At 38.4% G+C, this 20,060-nt stretch overlaps 1 protein-coding gene across 1 annotated transcript in view; it reads right to left on the bottom strand.

Annotated features, from left to right (window-relative positions):
* The window catches only part of LOC139478127 (ras-specific guanine nucleotide-releasing factor 2-like), a 969,963-nt gene that overhangs the window by 263,104 nt on the left and 686,799 nt on the right, over positions 1 to 20,060 (bottom strand). Inside the window, exons 22-23 of the mRNA XM_071260456.1 lie at positions 18,425 to 18,604; positions 6,182 to 6,279 (exon numbers count right to left, since the gene is read on the bottom strand). Coding sequence (XP_071116557.1) covers positions 6,182 to 6,279; positions 18,425 to 18,604 — 278 coding nt within the window. The remainder of the gene's footprint in view (positions 1 to 6,181; positions 6,280 to 18,424; positions 18,605 to 20,060) is intronic.

Here is a 20,060-nt window from a genome sequence, read left to right on the forward strand (position 1 = left end):
CTCAAAATTTCTGTATTAGATGTAAAACACCAACCTGTACATATAGGATACTTAAGTGTAACACTCCATATTATAAATAATGGTTGATTCCATTTTTAAGTTATGATATAGTATCATTGTATATTTGATATGTATGTTACACTCCTGGGAATAACAAATAGTCAGTCTATTCAACTGCTTCGTACTATCGATAACTCGGATGGACAACTCGAAGTCGCTCTATGCGATGTAACGTATTACACGAGGTGGACCAATATAAATGCTGCAAGAGGTAATAATAGGATGTTTAAATCAGGTATTTCCAAAACCATTACTATACCGAATGGGTATTACAGCGTAAGCTCACTCAATGATGAAATTTTTAAGCCTCATGGATTTAGTCTCACACAAAATGAGTCGAATGGGTTACTGAAATTAGACACTGGAGGAAGAGGTGTACTTCTTGACGAGAACTTAGCAATTACACTTGGATGGAGAGCAATGTCAGTAATCGATGCACCAAATCAGGGACGTGATTTACCAGATTTAGTTCCCTATAAAGAGTTGTTCATCCATCTTGATCAAATAAGCACGACGGATAATATTCAACTAGAAAGTCCTTCAACTATGCTCAGAAGTGTTCCAGTGAAAAATGTAAAATACAATAGTGGCAGAACGGAATCTTTCTCATCATTACAATATAAAAAATTGAAGCGGGGTATTATTTCAGACCTCAAAATTTCTGTATTAGATGTAAAACACAAACCTGTACATATAGGATACTTAAGTGTAACACTCCATATTATAAATAATGGTTGATGCATCAAGCCCTGGAACGCTCAGACAATGTAATACAATTGCGCTTTCCGATCTCGGAGACACAGAAGGATTCGGTAAACCCGGTAACAATGGTAAGTTATATTCCCGGAAAATCTAGAAGATTTAAGCGATGTCAACGTTAGTAGACTCCTTAAAAACACTCCGTACAATATTATTCACAACGCCGAGAATAAATGGACTATGGTCGAAGCAAACATCAAGTGGCTACTGAATATCGTCATTACCCCACCTTATGCGATGATGGGTAAGGGGCATAATTTAACTAAGATAATAATTAGTGGTATCGTACTCGCGGCCTATATCCCGTCAAAATGAAAAAGTGTGTTAGTCACTCCCCTGCCAGAAAAACCAGGTCATATGTTATATAGTCGTCCGGCAGTCCAAAATGTTAGTTTAAATTTGGTTACAGAATTTGATGATATTAAAGTTAACTTGAGTGCACTACCTAATATTTCTACCCTTATTATTGAAGTCTTTTTCAGAGATGTACCGGTAGATGCCTTCGAAATATTACCAGGTCTATCAATTAAATGGCTCAAGAAACACGAGCGTCAATGTTGCAGTATTATTCATATCGGAGCATCGCCTATTGCAACCTTCGAGGGGGTTCAAATTATTAAAAGTGGTAGTATTTCTCTTACTAAGATATTCTTGCCATATAATATACATTTGATAAGGTTGATGTATACTCTCAAAACATTTAAGCAAGACCAATTAAAGACTATTATATATTCGGAATATACACTATGAGTTTATATCCAGCGCTCGATGAAGCAATTGAAAAGATGGAAACTGTTGATGGATTTCGATTACATCAAATAAGCGACATAAAACATTGAATAGAGAAGGATAGGGAGTTGAAACTTGGATTGTATAAAGAGTATCGCAGAGCCGTGAATGCTCTGCACGGAGTTGACTCCGCGCTTGTAGCAGCTGGCATGGGACTCGGTGTAGCCGGTGTCGGTTTACTATCAACTATAATCGCCGCGCCTATCGTACTCGGCATGGAAATAGCCGCCAGAGTCTCGGGACTGGCTTGAATAGCGATAAAATTCATTTCTCGTAGGTTGCAAAAGAAAGCATTAAAACACGATAGTATTCGGATACTCGCCGAAGCAAAGTTGAACAGCATTGAGGATCATATTTCGACAGCAATGGTTGATTGTAAGATATCCGAGGAGGAGTTTCGTTTAGTGCTGTCGGAACTCACCAAATACAACGAAATGAAACAGGAGATTCGATCAAAATCTCATAAGACCAGTGGTATAAGCGAAGACGAGAAAAAAAAGTTCATAGAACAGGGGAGGCAACAAGCGCGTCAATTATTCCGTGCCAAAACCAAAGAACTGGTTGGAGATTAAAAATAGATTGCTTACTATCGTTTGATCACATTTAGACAAATGCTTACATAAATATATATAATAATGGAAAAAACTATTAAATGGAGAGAATTACCACAAGGTTTTTATTATATCAGTGATGTCAAACAAACCAAATACGGTTATCAATTGTTTCTTATCAATTTACAAGAAGAGTGTAGTTATATAGTCTGGCCTCCTAGTAAAATGAACAAAGAACTTAATAAAAATGTTGAATATCGCTTTATTGATAAAAATAATGAAGAATATTTTTATTACCATTTAGGCTCATCTAAAGCAATGATTGACCCCAGGTATTGGTGAGCTAGAGCCAATTTAACTTAATCTCATGACTATCGTTGAATCGCATAATCATTTTGGCATAAAAAATGCCATCTGTAGTAGCAGTATAGGTAATAAATCCAGCTCCAGTGGAAGTGGTCCAGAACCCCCATTACCTATACTACTAGGATATATATTGTGTGACTGTTGAATAGTGCAAGCAGGTACGTTTAATCAAAGCCAGTAAGTTAATGCCAAAATGCGTCTTTCCAAAATTCAGTTTTGTATATGTGCAGTATACTCCAATTTTACATCTTTAGTCATGCTAGATCTTTGAAGTTATTGTGTAGGGAATCTTTGAAATGTCTCCAGGCTACGACAGACATATAGATACAGCTAGGGCCCTAACAAACCTAAGCTGTAGGGTTATCGAGTCACACCTTAAAGCTCGACTCGTAATTTCAAAAATCTAAACGACAAAATTTGTCATTTGTTACAAGTTATTAATGTGCACAGTTTGGTATAAAATTGAATGTATTGTCTAGGACTTTGAGTTCAGATTAGGGATATTCTTGGGTGAGCCACCCCCACACATATGTTTATTGTATGTCAGTATTAAGTAATTAACAGCACAGCAGTATTCAGCATTTCAGAGTTTTGATGTCGGAATTAAGGATTTGTTTTTTCTTGGGCATCGCACCCACAATACCTGAGTCACGCGGTAAAGCTAGACTCCTGGTTTCAAATTTCTTCATGTGAAATATTTGCTGAGATGTTTAATTTGTACTTTTTATGACATTACTCATTATCATTATTCGGTTCTGAGTCGCACCGTCAAGCCAGACTCCTGAATTTAAAGAACCTCCATGATATATTTATTGAATCTGTGCAAAGCGGTAATTACCTTGTAGTGAAATTGCACATTACATAGATCACTTGGTTAGTTTTCAAACTGGCACTAAATCAAATTGGCTAGATCACTTTCATACTGTCATTGCATAGATATATTTGTTGCATAAGGATTTCATGTAACTGATTTTGTTCACATTTGCATGGTTGTTTCCGTTGGTGAAAAAGTTCACACATATCAACTTGGACTCATGTAAGCTTGGGGTGTCTAGCCGGGAGAGCCACATTTCAGAAATGGCTATTGCTGGTAAAGCCACATTTTCAGCTGAGTGCATTTCGCCTATTCTAGCAGGTAATTAATTAATCCGATTACCGATACCTTTATATGAGTGTCCCACATTTAAATTACTAAGCGCGGTACTCCCAGACTGAGGGAGGCGACCAGTTCCTACACCGTGTTAGTGACGACATCATCATCTTCACTACAGACAAGAACATTGAACATTTGTGTACTGCAGACATTGTATTTTGTGATGGTACATTTTATGCCTGTCCCAAGATGTTTGATCAGATTTATTGTTTACATGCTGAGGTGTTTGGCCATATGTTTCCATTAGTTTACTGTTTGTTGTCCAATCGAACAAAAGTTATGTCAACATGTTTCAGTACCTATGCGATTTTGCTAGTAGAGGAGGTCTAGAGTTTGCCCCACTTACAATTCAGTTTGACTTTGAACGTGCAGCTCACAATGCCGTGACTGAGGTATTTCCTGGGACATTAGTTAGAGGGTGTTTCTTTCACTTCACCCAATGTATCTGGAGGAGGGTGCAGAAAGAAGGTCTGGTGTTGGACTATAAGGAAGATGAGGAGGTGAAGAAGCTGGTGACAAGAGCTGCTGCCCTCCCTCTAGTACCTCGTGACAAAGTAGATGATGTGTGGCTTGATGCCATTGCTGACTCTCCTGCTGGCCCTAAAGTGACTGCCTTCATGGACTACGTGACAACCTGTTGGGTTCAAGGAGGGGCCTTCATGCCAACCATTTCGAAAACCAAGGCCACCGTACCAACAATCACCTGGAAGGGTTGCACAACAAGATAAAGAAACTTGCCAAGAAGTGCCACCCGAACATCTACGAGGTAGTGAAGCTATTTCAGCGAGAGCAGTCACTCAAAGAGGTTGCAGTCCTTAGACTCTCACACCAGTGATCAGAACCTTCACTAAGAAAGAAGTACAAGGCAATCGATGCACGTATTGCGTCCCTCAAGATCCAGCTCCTGAACCCACACCTGAGTGAGATGGAATATGCTGACCACGTGGGCGACCTCCTTCATCTGCATTATGATATTCATATGATATTCATATTCATCAATGTAAAGTTTTGATGAATATGTTATCCTTGTTGAATAGAAAATGAGAAAACAAGACTTGTTTTGTTATATACGATAACCTGTTAGAATCACAAAGCATGTTTTGACAGCATAGCCGCGAGAGCCACATTATACAATCACGCAACCATAACCATTGCCGCGAGAGCCACATCAATTTGGGCTATCTATTTTCGAAATGTGGCTTTGCCGGCCTGTAACCAAGCTTGGGGTCCAAGCTTCACGTAACGGAGGGAAGTTGTCATAGCAACTGATTTACGACACCCATTGTCTGAAGAATATTTAATTGCAAAGGCTCATTACCCTGGAACCATGACATCTATATGCCTTGAAACACTTAATTGCTGTTATTTATAAGATGCTAATCCTAATTGTTAATCCCCATTTTTGTGTACATCAACCGTCTGCCATCCTGAACAAGATGTGCAAGTATGTCACTGATGAATTACTGTTTATATTTATATTTATTACTTACTAAATGTCAGGTGACCTTAGCTATATAAGCCTTGGTGCAGACAGATTGAGAAGGAGAAAGAAAAGTCACTCTCAGCCTAGCTAGGGTTAGGCTGGGTGCTCCGGGGCACCTAGACAACAACCACTACCACTATGTGCTGACCTGGCACATAGTGTCTTTTGTATGTATATATCTACATGTATACTGCAAGCCATCGTCTCCAAGTTGTCACTTCCTACTGAGAACCATACGTCGGCCTCTTGCATATACGAGTATGCAAATTATTCATTAATCAATGTCTAGACCACATGCGTTGTTACACTCCTTAAAAAGGATTTTAGCACACAGCAACATAAATACTGCTTCCTATTCTTCTCACTCCTTCCGCATTTGAATGGCCACAGCAGCAGCAATGAACACATACAGCAATATGGCAGGTGGAAGTCAGATTGTTACAATGCTTACATACGACTACCGACAAATCTAATGCTACACAACTTTGAATGAAGCAGTATCAGGGAATATGTCTAAAAAAGTTGTCGTTTAATCAGGGAATATATATAATACCTGAAAAGTTTAGGGATTCTGTATATTACCTGTGTAAAACAGACATTACATATATTTCCTGAACATTTCAGGGATTATACATATCCTCTAATTTGACATATCCTTTGTAACATATATATCATACAGTATCATTAAGGGTAGACTAAAAGTCTAAGAAACAAAATGTTTATCAAACTAGCAGTTTTAGAGTTAGGAATGTAAATTTAGGAAAAAGAGGGGTGCCTGTTGAAATCTTTTTTTTTGTCTGTTTATCTACTATTATCGACATACAAAGTTTAAGTCCATCAGTCATATTTTGTAGGACTGTCACAAAATCTTCTCGAAATGAAGAAAAAGAAGAGGTTTAACTCACCAAGTATTTCTGTGGCTGTTTCCCTATCCACAAATAGCCTGGAAAACCGTGATTGTCACCTTTCTATGTGAAATATGGTAGAACAAGAAAAAGACTTAGTTTCATTCTTACTTACTCGCTGTTTATTGACATGAAGATTTTGTGATCAAGATATGTAAGCTGTTCAGCTATATCCAGAGCTGAAAGAGTATCAAAGTTGTCTTTGGATGGAACCTGAAAAGAAATGATTGAATGAGTGACATATACATTCTGATATACGTATCTGAAAATAAGCCATTGTTTTTTTTAGCTATATTGACTGATTAAATGCTTAAACAAAGTAAATACTAATAAAATTGTGCTTCAAATTGACTGACTGACATAGTGGTACAGACTTTTCACAAGTTTATATAAGTGAGAAATTACATATTATGCATAGATACCAACAAAACCATTATCAACTTTAATCACATTAGCCAAACCTTAAAATGTACTCACATCAAAGAGATAAAATGACCAATGAGAACATTTACTTGGACATGGATGCATCAGTCTTTGGTTTTGGACCTTTGACGACACTCAGTCACTCACTCAGTGGAGGAGGTTTCATCAGAAATAACCTACACTACTGCCAAGAAGTTCATTCCCCTTACATGCATTGAGAACGCATGTAACTCACATGACATGGGTATTCAATGGGTTGCTCAAGGGTTGAGCACCCATTAAAGAAGTGAGTGAAACAGATGTGCAGTGCCTGTGCAGCGAGTGACCAACGCATGTGCCATACATGTAACATGGGATCGGGTTTCAGTTAAATTTGACAAATTGCTAAAATGAATAGTGAGCTGAAAGAAAACAATGCGGCCATTGACCTGTTTTCACCAGACAATAAACATTAGGTCAGCCAATCTTAATTATTGTTCTGTTGCTCAACTTATATACATGAACCATTCTAGCCATTGTGACAAGCCAGTAGCAGAACAGTAGTGAATATAGACATGCGTTCAACGCTAAGGGATCTCATGAGTTGACACAATTGTCATGAATAACTTTCATAATTAATCAAGTGAATGTGCTTGTGGATTGCAGAAATGTTTGTTCCAATGTTTGCCTATATTCCATCTGTTTGCCAATAAAATGATGTTCGTTCACCAAATGAATGCTTTAGATGGTACAATTATGATAGAGCAGTCACCACTACTAATGTCCTATTATCTCATGTAGGAATATGCCCCATCCCACAAAGGTTACATTAGAGTGAACTTGACAAGTCATGATGAAGTTTAATATTCATATTATTGTAGTTTTTCAAATTTAAATAAAATTGTAAAATACATTATTTGTATATTCAATGTGGGGAAAGGTCCATGTGGGTAAATGTTAGTGTGGGTTACTGTCCAAATGGGGAATTATATATATTGGGAAATATCCTACACTCTTGTGAAATATTTATTGTCAGTGAGTTACTTTGAACCTTACATCACACGGCGAAGTTTTCAGCTATAATGACTTCTAAAATTCATATCGACACTATCTTAATGTTCAAGTTCTAGCGTGTATATATTTTTGTAGATATGAAACATTCTTGTTAATTGTAGATACTCTGAACACATATACATATAATAAAACATATGAACTGCTGTCATATAGCTGGAATATTGCTGAGTGTGGCATTAAACAACAAACAAACAAACATTAAAACATATGACAGATAAGTTGGTGCTTTGATATGCAACAAGAAGAATCTTGTGTATTTCTATGCCATCCTGATCATTGTTTACTTCTACTACATGTATGTTTAGAGGCAAGACATTTGTGAGAGCACAGAATTTGTGAATAGGGCCAATAATTATATTGTTTACTACTGCTGCCACATAGTTTGGCCATTGTATGTCTTGTATCATATATGTGTCCCATTGTATTTCCGTAAATAATTAAATATCTTACCTTGTGAATTTCAATACAATTTGTGAATTATTCATTCATCTTGTGTTATTACATGTATTTACTCATTTCAGAATCTAGTTCTGTGCATACCAATTTCTGGGTTAACCTTTAAATTTGGTAATCATCATTGTGATGGACAGCCAGTCAAAATACAGGATCATGGCAATGATAAGGTTTTGAATTTGCAAGAATCAATACTTTTCTTCCAGAGATACGGGAGGTACCCAGACTTTGGGATACTATAATACACATTAGCTCAGGTTTATCTGGATTGTGAACTCAATTTAGACCTTCAAAACGAAATTAATTTGTGAGGAATAATGCCTGTTTTCTTAATCCTAAGCGATTGATAAAAGACATGATACAATCAATCCAATTGATCATTTTATGACCTCAAGGATGCACTTAGACTTATCACCATATAGATACATGTAAAGTATAATCTTATATATCTCATGAATTTGTTCACACCACACATAATGTGCATGTTTCAAGGTATACTGTTTACATCAAAATCATACCTTTGGTATTTTCTAAAAATTTGATTTTGTGAAATTTAAAATCTTCTACTTATGCATTCACATATGCAATGATATATAGCTGGGCTTACAGTATATTGACAAAGGAAGAACACGGCATTCAAACTTATCAGCATCTCAACATTAACTGTGAAGTTGTTTGCATTACATGCAAAACCAGAAGCAGCCCCGGACCCACTTTGACCTAAATGCCACCAAACTTTTCCATCTTTATCAAATCTGGTGACAGTTAGGGATGGTACAGATAGTCGAATAGTTGATCACATCAACCGTTGACTGTAAAAATTCTGTTAATAGTGACCTTGAACTTCAATGAAGGTTGCTCAAAAGGTTACGAGTTCAATGCCCCAGCCAAAGTATAATATGTTTCAAATTCCAGACTTGCTGGGTTTCACAAACATTATACATTTTTAAGCATATGACCTTGAGAGTTAATTTGAGACTTTTATTATCAGTTTTCGGTTTTCAAGAACATTCCAAAGGGCAATCCAGCATGTGAACCATATATGAACAAATGAACACATGAACAAAATGAAGTTTGATAATACTCAAAGTGGTGGTCACAGTGACGTAGACTAAACATCTGGTCTCTAAAAAGAACATATTTTACAGAAAAAACAGTAGTTAGATTATAGTTATAAAATATAATAAAAAGTAGCCCAGAGAATTTCTTCCTTCCTGATATTGCAGTACTCTAGACTTGCCAAACATTAATGACTTGCATGGGCTAATATTGGAAATATTTGTTTCAGGGTCTGTATGACAAACTAACAGTGAGGGTCTTTGTTGTTTGAGGTAGTACATAAATCCATTCCAGGTTCCCTTTTATATAAAGAAATCTCTCCAAGGTAGAACTCAGTATATATAGAAATCTACACTATCACACAGCGCTAACAATGGGTGAGTCCAAACCCTGTTCTGAAATTTCTTTACGTATTACCTCAAACAACAAAGACTCCTTCACTGACAGTGACTTATCACTGATATCATTAAATTATTATCACTTATCATACATAAGAATTCCAAAGACTTACCACGTATAAGGGGGGAGGCATGGGTGACCCAGTTGTCTAAGGCTTTGCAATTTGCTGTGCAGAGTTACTTCCCTTGGGCATGCCAGAAATCGAACAATAGTTTATCATTGTTAATAATTCTAAGAATACCACCTCTATTACATATCTGCCATAAATCCTGTATTTTGGCTTCAATCACACTAACTAAAATCTTCCAATTTTCAACAGACATCCTCTTCACTGTCAATCACACGATTATAGTTGTCGCCAAGTAGTCTTGTAACTACCCAAGCCATGATGTCATAATGGCGTCTACATTACTTTTTCCCCGTGTGTGCCAAAGTTAACACCTACTATTTTAGGGTAACAATCTAGCACTTGGTAGTAATTCACATTTACCTTAGATTATTCTGATAAGTTGTCTTTAATAACAGACATATTAATATAAAGTAATAGTGCTGTTGGAGAGTCAAACACACACGTAATTAGTTGTCGCCAAGTAATCTCGTAACTACCCAACCCATGACATCACAAGATATTTCACAAGATCTACTGTTATATTTGCTGATCTTGATCATTATAAACCTGGATTCGTGACTTTTAATACTGACGATTATGTCATTTCCAGTTCTGACTTCACTACCGGTATGTCACATCCCCTTTTTGGTAAAGACATCTCTCTAGGTCTAATTCTATCAAAAAGACGTCATTTCCTGGTAACAAGGACACTGTTCTGCTGTTTCTGGTGCTGACATAACTTCTAGTTATTCTCTCCCTTCCAGTAATGATGTCACTTCCGGTCTAATGGTGATAGTTGATATTTAAGGTGCTTCTAATCCATTCTACACCTAATGGGAATAATAATCAAGGGTGTACTCATAGTGATGGATGATAGTTTGAGCCGTGACAACCGGACCAAGGGAATATATGCCTTCCAAGTCTGGTTTAACGTCATGCAAGTAAAAGCTGGTGAAGATGTTGGCTAGGGCTCTGATTTTGTGAGCTGAGCAGACGTAGCGTAGAATTTTGAGTCTGTGTATATCTTGATGCAACTGTAGCTTTTAGCCATCCTGCTAAAGTAGCCTTGGTAATATCCTTCTTTGAGTTGGTCTTACAGGATAGGAAGAGTCTCACACAATGGCGTCTCTGTGTAGCCGAGAGATAGAACTTGAGATAGATTGGTTCTTGGCTATGAAAGTCTGGGAGCGATCTTAGAGTTATTGAGGTCCAATATTGATCATGGGTAAGACTGGAATAGTCTAAGGTATGTAATCCTGAAACTCTTGCTGCTGTTGTCATGGCTAGAAGATACAATGTTTTCCTGGCTTTTTGAAGTAGGGTAGCTTGAGCCATGGGCTTGTAAGGTTACGTTAACAATGCCCATAATACCACAGATAGATTCCACTTGGGGAAGATACGAGGAGTTCTAATATCTTCTAGTAGAAAGCATCTCATTAGTCTGTTGAGAATGGGACGATTTCCAGTTGATAATCCGGCATGTTGAAGTACAGAATGATTGGCTGATCTGTAACCTTCTATCATCCCATGTCGGAATTTGTTGTCTTGACGCAGATGAAGTAGAAAATCTGCTACCATATTGACTGATTTTGCATTAGTAAAAATCACTAGTCGTCTTCTCCACTGGACAAACTTGTCCAATCCCTTGTCATATATAAGGGAGGATGAAGATCTTCATGATCTTGACACAGCTTCTGAGGCAAGTTCTGAGTATCTGTATTTCTGCATCTTCTGCTTGATAACTTCCAAGCAGTCAGATGTAGGCGGGGCAGATTTTCATGAAAAATGCTGGACTTGGGTTGTCGTAGCAGATCTAGACAGAGAGGTAACTGAATAGGTTCCTCCATTAGCAGCTTTAGTAGTCTGAGGAACCACCTCCTGCTGGGCCATATTGGAGCTATCAGTATTATTACGCAATCCACCTTGTGGATGACTTTGTCTAGGAGAGACCATGGTGGGAATGAAAATGTAAATAAACTTGTCCATTCGATCGAAACAGCGTCAATCTGGTGAACTCTTGGGTCGTGAACTTGGCTGACATAAACCAGAAGTTATATCCAGAATATATCTATATGTGGTATGTCCCATAACTTGGTTATCCAGGTGAACCCTGAGGATCTAATGTCCATTCTGTTGCCACGATTCTCCCCCAACGTGACCAACTGTTGGCCAGTATGTTCAGTTTCCCGGGTATATGTCTCGCTTCCATCAGGCAATTGAAGGAGTGTGCCAAGGCAAACAATCGTCTTGTCTCCATCATCAGGGAGATGGATCTGGATCCTCCCTGCTTTTGACTATAGGCCACTACTGTGTTGTTGTCTGTGGCTATAAGAATGGACGATAGGTGAAGATGTATCCTCCATTCCAGGATGGTTTTTCTCCTCTGTGTTTCACCTCTGTACTGTGAGATCGTCCATATCGGCTCCCAATACCGAATCTGACGCGTCTGGGAATAGATGGTGTTCTGGCGTCGGATAAGTCAGGGGGATGCCACTCATCACATGTTCTTTCTGATTCCACCAATAGAGGTCTTGTAGCAAAGTGGGAGGTAACTGAGTCTGGAACTCTAGGCTGTGAGATCGTATAGAGTTGACTCATGTCTGTAGAGGACATAGCATCAGCCTTCCTCTGAAGGTCATATATAGGGTAGGGGCATTAAGTTGCCTAGAAGAGACATCCACCACCTTAGAGGCATGCTGGGTTGACTTGAAAGTCATTGAATCATCTTGTCGAATCATTCCTCTGTTGGGCATAGATATATCCCCTGACTAGCTGGAATCTTGCTCTGATGTATATAATGTCTTGAATCGGAGTAATCTTTGCCTTGGATGGATTGACTAGGAAGCCAAGGTAGGTCATAAGTTGGACCAAGAATATCATGTTCTGATGTAGTGGATCTTTTCCTTGGTCTGCCGCTGAAGGCTTCCAGATAGCCATGGATATGAACTAGCTGGAGGTGAGCGAACTTGATGACTGTAATCCTGGTGAATAGCCAAGGTGCTATTCCGACCAGGTGAAATCTTCGGCCCACAGTGTGTGTGTTCAGGATCGGTTGTTTCCTGAAGTGTAGCTTGTATCCATGAGCCACGATGTCTAGAATCCAGTGGTCGGGTGTATTTTGGTTAAAATTTTGGCGTATGATAGTAGACGCCCTCCCAATGGGCCCGAAAATCGGCATTATATTGTAAAACGGTAGGCATAAATCGCAGTCCATTGACATAGCCAGGTCGAAAGGGTCTATAACGATGGAGGGGGTTGTAAGGAAGTCAGAACTTGCGTTCACCCCTGCCTCCCAATCTTCAACGGCGATTATATCCCTGATTCTTGTAATCTGGTTGGCGAAAGGAATCCTGGGAAGATTGTCATTTGTTGTACCTCTGCCTCGGTTGGTATGAATCCTTCCCGGAGGCGACAAACTTCTTCTGAGGAGGCCGTTTGGACACTGATGACTTATAATCCCAGGGACGCTTCTGTGAATGGGATGATTCATGAGCTTTAAGTGTGGAAACGTTTGGCTGTGTCTCGTATAACTTCATCAATGACATGTTTTAATTTCCTGTTAAATGTTGTGGTTGCTGATGTAGGTTGTGTCATAATAAACTTCTTGGATCTGGCTCTGGATCTGATCTGGGCTAAAAGTTGTTGATGTTGTAGCCTCAGAAGTCCAGACTTGGGAGGAGAGAAAGTCTTCCTGCATCCTGACAATCAAGTGTAGGAGGCTATGGATGAGTCCGACTTGATCAGTCCTAATAAGTCATGGGTGTTTCTGGTGCAACTCCTTCATAGGATGGTTGTAAAGGTGGGATGATGTGTCTGATTCCGGCAACAAACCAATTTATATAAGCTCCGATATCCATCCATAGAGTATCTGGAAACTGATGTGAAATCCTTGAACTGTGATGCCAATAAAATAACATTTGTGTCGGGTTGCGTACCAACTTGTAGAAGTCTTCATCCATACTTGGGAATTCTGGAAGTGTAGCTTCGTGCGGCCCATATAACTTCTGTTTCATAGGTGGTAAAGATAAACATTCATCATACTTGAGCCTGTGAATGTTATCAGTCAACTGTTCAACAACCTTGCCAGCTTAACTGGGCCAAGGTAATGTCTGATGAATGTGTTGAGACGATGTAGGAGCATGACATCCCCTGTATTCAGGCATCTGGGGTGGTGAACTCTCTGTCACATGCAGCCGAGTGAATGAGTGAGTGAGTGAGTGAGTGAGTGAGTGAGTGAGTGAGTTGGGTTTAACGCCGCTTTTAACAGTATTCCAGTATATGGGAGGAAAGCCCAAAGTGATGCAGGTCTCAGACGTTTACCACTTCAGTGAAACCCACGAGCACAGGTATGGTGCTGACAAACCTAGAAACATAATCGGGGTGAATCGGGATTCAAACCCACAATCATAGGTTTCTGGCATGCCCAAGGGACCCAACTCTGCACAGCAAATCGCGGCGCCTTAGACGACTGGGCCACCTGTGCCCCACATGCAGCCGAAGCATAGGGATAAGATGATAGAGTTCATGAACAAGTTCCACAAAGGTATAGCCTTCGATGTAATCTCGTTGGGATGAGTCAGCTTGATCCTCAAAACCCTCTGACTCTGGGTGGCCTTGGGTATCTCCCATGGGGGGTGTATAATCGTAGCACTCCGCGTCTACCCTGAATTCTGGTATCATGTGTCTCTGTGTGGCTTGTGGTCCGTGGGTAAAGGTAGCCATGGCAGCCGTTGATGGCTGGCCCATGGAGTCCGTGCGACAGCCGTACATTATCTTAATGGCTGGCTGGACAGCTTATCAGTCGGCTGGGTTGCCATGGAAGGCAGGCAAATGGGGCCCAGGTGACCACCGTAGGGCGTCTGGCTGGTGTGGCTGGATGGCTTGGTTGCCATGATACTGTGCGGCTCCCGTACGGTATTGTCCCATGGTAGGGTGAAGAGTGCGGGCTTATACCCGGCTGGTCTGCTGGCCTGCTGGCTGGCCGGCTGGCTGAGCTTGCTGGTCTACTGTAGATAGGAAAAATCAAGGAGATGTAGGCCCATCTCTGTGTCCACTGCTGAGAGCTTCGTCTCAAACATGCTCTTCACCATCTCCTGCTGTTCTTTGAACAGTCGGTGGATAAGACTCATGGTGAGTGCAGGGGATGGTGGGTCAGCTGGAGAGGAAACTGATTTTTCAGTAACGATGTTTTCCATTTTCTTCTTGGGAGCCTCGTGCCTCTTGGCCTTAGTCACGGCCCTGGTCATCTTGGAGAAGATCTTCTCGGATGTGTTACTGCATTGCTCACATCTCTCCTCCTTGCTGCAGGTCATGCTTCTGCACTTCACACAGTTTTCATGAGGATCTCCCGTGCCATGAATCAGTCACACTTCTTGCACCCAGGGGAAGATTGACACAACATGACAACCTCACAAAATCACCAAACACCAGCTCTACTTACGTGTGTGTTTGACTCTCCAACAGCATTATTACTTTATATTGTATGTCTGTTATTAAAGACAACTTATCAGAATAATCTTAGGTTAATGTGACTTACTACCAAGTGCTAGATTGTTACTTGTTAACTCTAGCACACACGGGGAAAAAGTGATGACATTATGACATCATGGCTTAGGTAGTTACGAGACTACTTGGCGAAAACTAATTGTGTGATTGACAGTGAAGAGGACGTCTGTTGAAAATCTGAAGATTTTAGTTAGTGTGACTGAAGCCAAAATACAGGATTTATGGCAGATATGTAAAAGAGGTAGAAGTATCTATGATCATGGGTTCGAAACCTGGTTAGCCCCATTTATGTTTCTATGTTTGTCAGCACCATACCTGTCCTCATAGGTTTCACTACATTGGTAAACGTCTGAGACCTGCATTACTTCAGGCTTTCCTCACACATTAAGGTGATCGACCAGCATGATATAACTAGAATACTGTTCAAAGCAGTGTCAGACCCAATTCACTCACTCACAAAATGCATAAGACAAAACAAATCATCTGAAACTGCATTTTAGTGAAAATGTAAAACATTACTTTCACCTTACCTTGACCTTACACATAGGTCACTCACCTTTTCCAATATGGGCCCCTCCCTTACTGATGACAAAATGTGTTATGTTTCATTGACCCACATTAAACACTTTTCATAAGGTAAACAAGGCTTTTACCAGGCTATGACCTTGAAGATGAACTTAACCCATGGCTTGACAAAATGATTTCCCTGGCTTGTAAAGAAGATGGAAATAATATGTTATCCCTGATATTTCCAAGCACCACATGGTTTCACAGGGCTCAAAGTTCACTTTTTTACTTACTTGTTCATAGCTAAGTAAATATTTATAATCAGTAGCCAAAATGAAACGCTCGTCGCAATGCAACTTTACCTAATACAATCGTGATAAATAAAAGATTATGTTTATTTGAAGTTGTCTGTTATCTATTATAATTGATTACAGTAAAAGACATCAAATTTGAACACATTTTTGACATTGTAACAATGTTAAATGTTTGAGCATTAACATATTAGCTGGCTCTCAAATAGCTGTTTGTTTTGAGTACTGTCAAACATGATATGATGACATGATCATGGATAGTCACTTTAAAAAGATACTTTACTTCAATCTCAATTTTGTACACAATGGTGTATGCCTATAATGTCTTAAACAATTGCAAAAACCCCAAAATATCAGTGAAAGGAAAATATCTGCTTGTAAAACATCTTTGCTACTACAAGTAATACACTATCTAAAAGGTCTTATCCTATTGTTCACACATATGAAAGCTATATTTATTACATTATTTAAATAATGCTTTACAACTTAATTAAGTTTGTTGTATATAAAGATGTACGCTCACACATTCATAATGTCCAGATTATGGACCAAGGAAGTGAAAAATTGACAATTTGCAGCAAATATAAGATTTCATAAAATCCACTTACCTATTTCTTTTTTATTTTCATTGTTTATGTAATCGGAAAATTATTTTAAAAAGATTTAAAAATAATGTCTGTCTTCACCCATTTCCCGATAACAGCGGCTGTCCACTACGTTTTCTAAGCTTCGTATGAATAACATGTACGTAGAAGAATGCCAAGTGACACACCATTAGAAAGCTTATTTTTTTATCTACATGACAGTAACCTCTCCAAGAGTTTTTTGTTGTTGCTGTTTCTTGCTGAAATCTGCTACAAGGTTCGTGACTGGTCAAATTTAGGGCAGCCAATCAAATTACAGCAATGATACTGTCCTTGTGTAATGATGAATTTCAGATTTTGACGAAAGAGTTTTGTTAAAATGTGTTATTCTGAACATTTAAAGCAGAAAATTGTGATCTATATCATAAAATTGGAACTTCATGGATGTATCGTGCTATGTTACGAGCTGTGACAATGCATATATTTTGGCATGAAACATCCAGGCTGAGAAATCAAGCCGACAAAAGCCGAGATGTCATTTGACTTACATTACACGCAATCGCATGAAAAGATGGAAATAATAACTTAATAATAGCTGTAAGTTTGAAAACTTTTATATATATTTTTGTTGATTTTTTATATTAATTTTTATAGTATATTTAAAGATTTGCTTGAAACATATTTATTTTGCTTTTTGACATGTCCCATGTGGACCGGTTGTCAAACTTGAAGTGTGTGTCAAAGAATTTTATTTTCAATAACATTGCGGGAAATAGTTAATATTTTTTTTGATTTAGCAATAAAAAATAATAAATTGAAATGGAATACGTATTTCATACATTTGAAATGCGAGAGATTTTAAAAATGAATGATATGACAGGTAGGTTTAAAAAGTTTTATACCCTCTATTTTGACATGATTAAGGCTTGGTGGGTCTACCGGCCTGCGGTGTCTGGGGACTCGAGGCTTCTTGGCCAGTGGGTGTACCGGCCTACGGTGTTGAAGAGTTAAATTCATGATTTTTCCGTACTCACCAAGAGGTAAGTGTTTTAAAATATTTCATTGCATTTCGCAAACTTCACTCGCAAATGTGACCAAATCACTCGCAACTTCGACCCCTGTTTCAAAAATACAATTGCATATGCTACTCATTGAAAGTAGGTCACTGTGAGTTCATCACTTGTCATTCATAAGTATTCAATCAATATAACTACTACATGCAGAAAAATGTTTTTTAGTTAAGACTGTAAAAATACTGAATGAATGACCTTCACTGAGAATTCAACCCAAAACATGTAACAGTTTTATTTTACATAATGTAAATGCTGGAGTTATTATTTAAAAAAAACCCCTTTTCATCAGGCTATGACCTTCAGGATAACCTTGACATGAATAGCCCATTTGTCAAAACAGTTGTGAGGTCTATACACGCTATCTAAAGATAATATGTGGTGTCAGGAAATTCTTCTGGGGCATATTGGATGTCTGAAATCTCTAACATCTGTCATGTCATGTCACGAGGATCAACAAACACTGAAAAATTTACAACTTACAGCACTAATACAGAATATTCTCGATATGTATTATGATATTAGCACTGTAAGATGTAAATGTACTTGCTGTTTGTTGATCCTCATGATCCATGACTGACAACTTCCTTCTTGTTCTGGGTCATGCCTACCCGTAATTTGGAAAGTTGCGGTCTGTGTGTTTTAGTGCTGCCGTTTCCATGTTTTTGGCATCATGCTTCCAGATTTATGATGCTGTTTCTAAGTTTTTGGTTATGTTCTCATTATTTTCTGTTGCCAATTCCTTGTGTGTATGACAGCTTTTTGTTGCAGTCTGTCAGTTTTCATTGTTAGTCCTGTCTTTGGGAGACATTATTTATGTACAGCAGTGTAGCAAGAGTTAGTTTGCAAGATTTGAGTTTGAAAATTTTAATATCATATAATTACCACTGGTGGTGCAAGCAGTTTGTTGAGGTCCTCAAGTGACATAGTAGAGGTATCCCTGGTAATTGTGCGTAATATAGATCCAGCCGCTTTGTGTTCTGTTGGCAGAAGGTTGCTGTTGTTCAGCATCTCATCTAGAAGCTCCATTACAGAACTTTTCAGAGTCAGATCTGACTCAAAATCCTGCAACAAGGAGAGGGGGGAACACATTTTTCTCATCTCCAGTGGGGAATAAAATGAAAATAATGACACAGTTCTATGTTATCAAAACATTTTTATATAAATGTTAACATTATTTAAGGACTGGTCATTTATTATAGGGGTGTTTGTGTGTCATGAATAAATGTTAAATTAAATGGGAGGAAGACAGCAAAATCTCATACAGTCCTATACTAAGTTGTCTCCTACCCCCTCCCCCATAATACATGACCAGTCCTTATGGAGAGACATGCATGCCAAAGTTTAACTTCCTCAGGTTGGCAGGTTCAGAGAAGAAGCATACAAAACCACATGTGTATTTTAAAGGAATTTAAGAACAGTGTCTTATTCAAGTAAAAAACCTGTAAACAATGATATGAAACCATGGATCAGCTCAATAATGCAACACAAACCCCACCCACTCTATTCTAAGCCATTCTGGACACAAGTATAATGGACCAACCACTTGAAATTCTTGGGGGGATTTATCAAAAAATAAATAAATTGTCCCTGAAAATTCTTGAAAAAAATAATTCTGCTTCAGACTTTTGAAAAAAAAAGAACTTGCCCGCACCAAAAATTGCATCATTTAAAATAATATAATATCTAGTAGCTGTAGCTGAACAAAAAGAGTAGTATAGGTAATGATGGTTCTGGACCACTTCCACTGGAGCCGGATTCATATACCTATAAAAATTTATATCATAGACTACAGGAGGAATTTTTTATGCCAAATTGACTATGCGATTCAATGATAGTCATAAGATTAAGTTAAATTGACCATCACCTGTAGTCTATGATATAAATTTTTATAGGTAATGATGGTTCTGGACCACTTCCACTGGAGCCGGATTCATATACCTATACCACCACTACAGGAGGAATTTTTTATGCCAAATTGACTATGCGATTCAATGATAGTCATAAGATTAAGTTAAATTGACCACCACCTGTAGTCTATGATATAAATTTTTATAGGTAATGATGGTTCTGGACCACTTCCACTGGAGCCGGATTCATATACCTATACCACCACTACAGGAGGAATTTTTTATGCCAAATTGACTATGCAATTCAATGATAGTCATAAGATTAAGTTAAATTGACCACCACCTGTAGTCTATGATATAAATTTTTATAGGTAATGATGGTTCTGGACCACTTCCACTGGAGCCGGATTCATATACCTATACCACCACTACAGGAGGAATTTTTTATGCCAAATTGACTATGCGATTCAATGATAGTCATAAGATTAAGTTAAATTGACCACCACCTGTAGTCTATGATATAAATTTTTATAGGTAATGATGGTTCTGGACCACTTCCACTGGAGCCGGATTCATATACCTATACCACCACTACAGGAGGAATTTTTTATGCCAAATTGACTATGCGATTCAATGATAGTCATAAGATTAAGTTAAATTGACCACCACCT

Source organism: Haliotis cracherodii, unplaced genomic scaffold (genome assembly GCF_022045235.1).
Source record: "Haliotis cracherodii isolate W230 unplaced genomic scaffold, xgHalCrac1.p SCAF_1, whole genome shotgun sequence".
Taxonomy (NCBI): Eukaryota; Metazoa; Mollusca; class Gastropoda; order Lepetellida; family Haliotidae; genus Haliotis; species Haliotis cracherodii.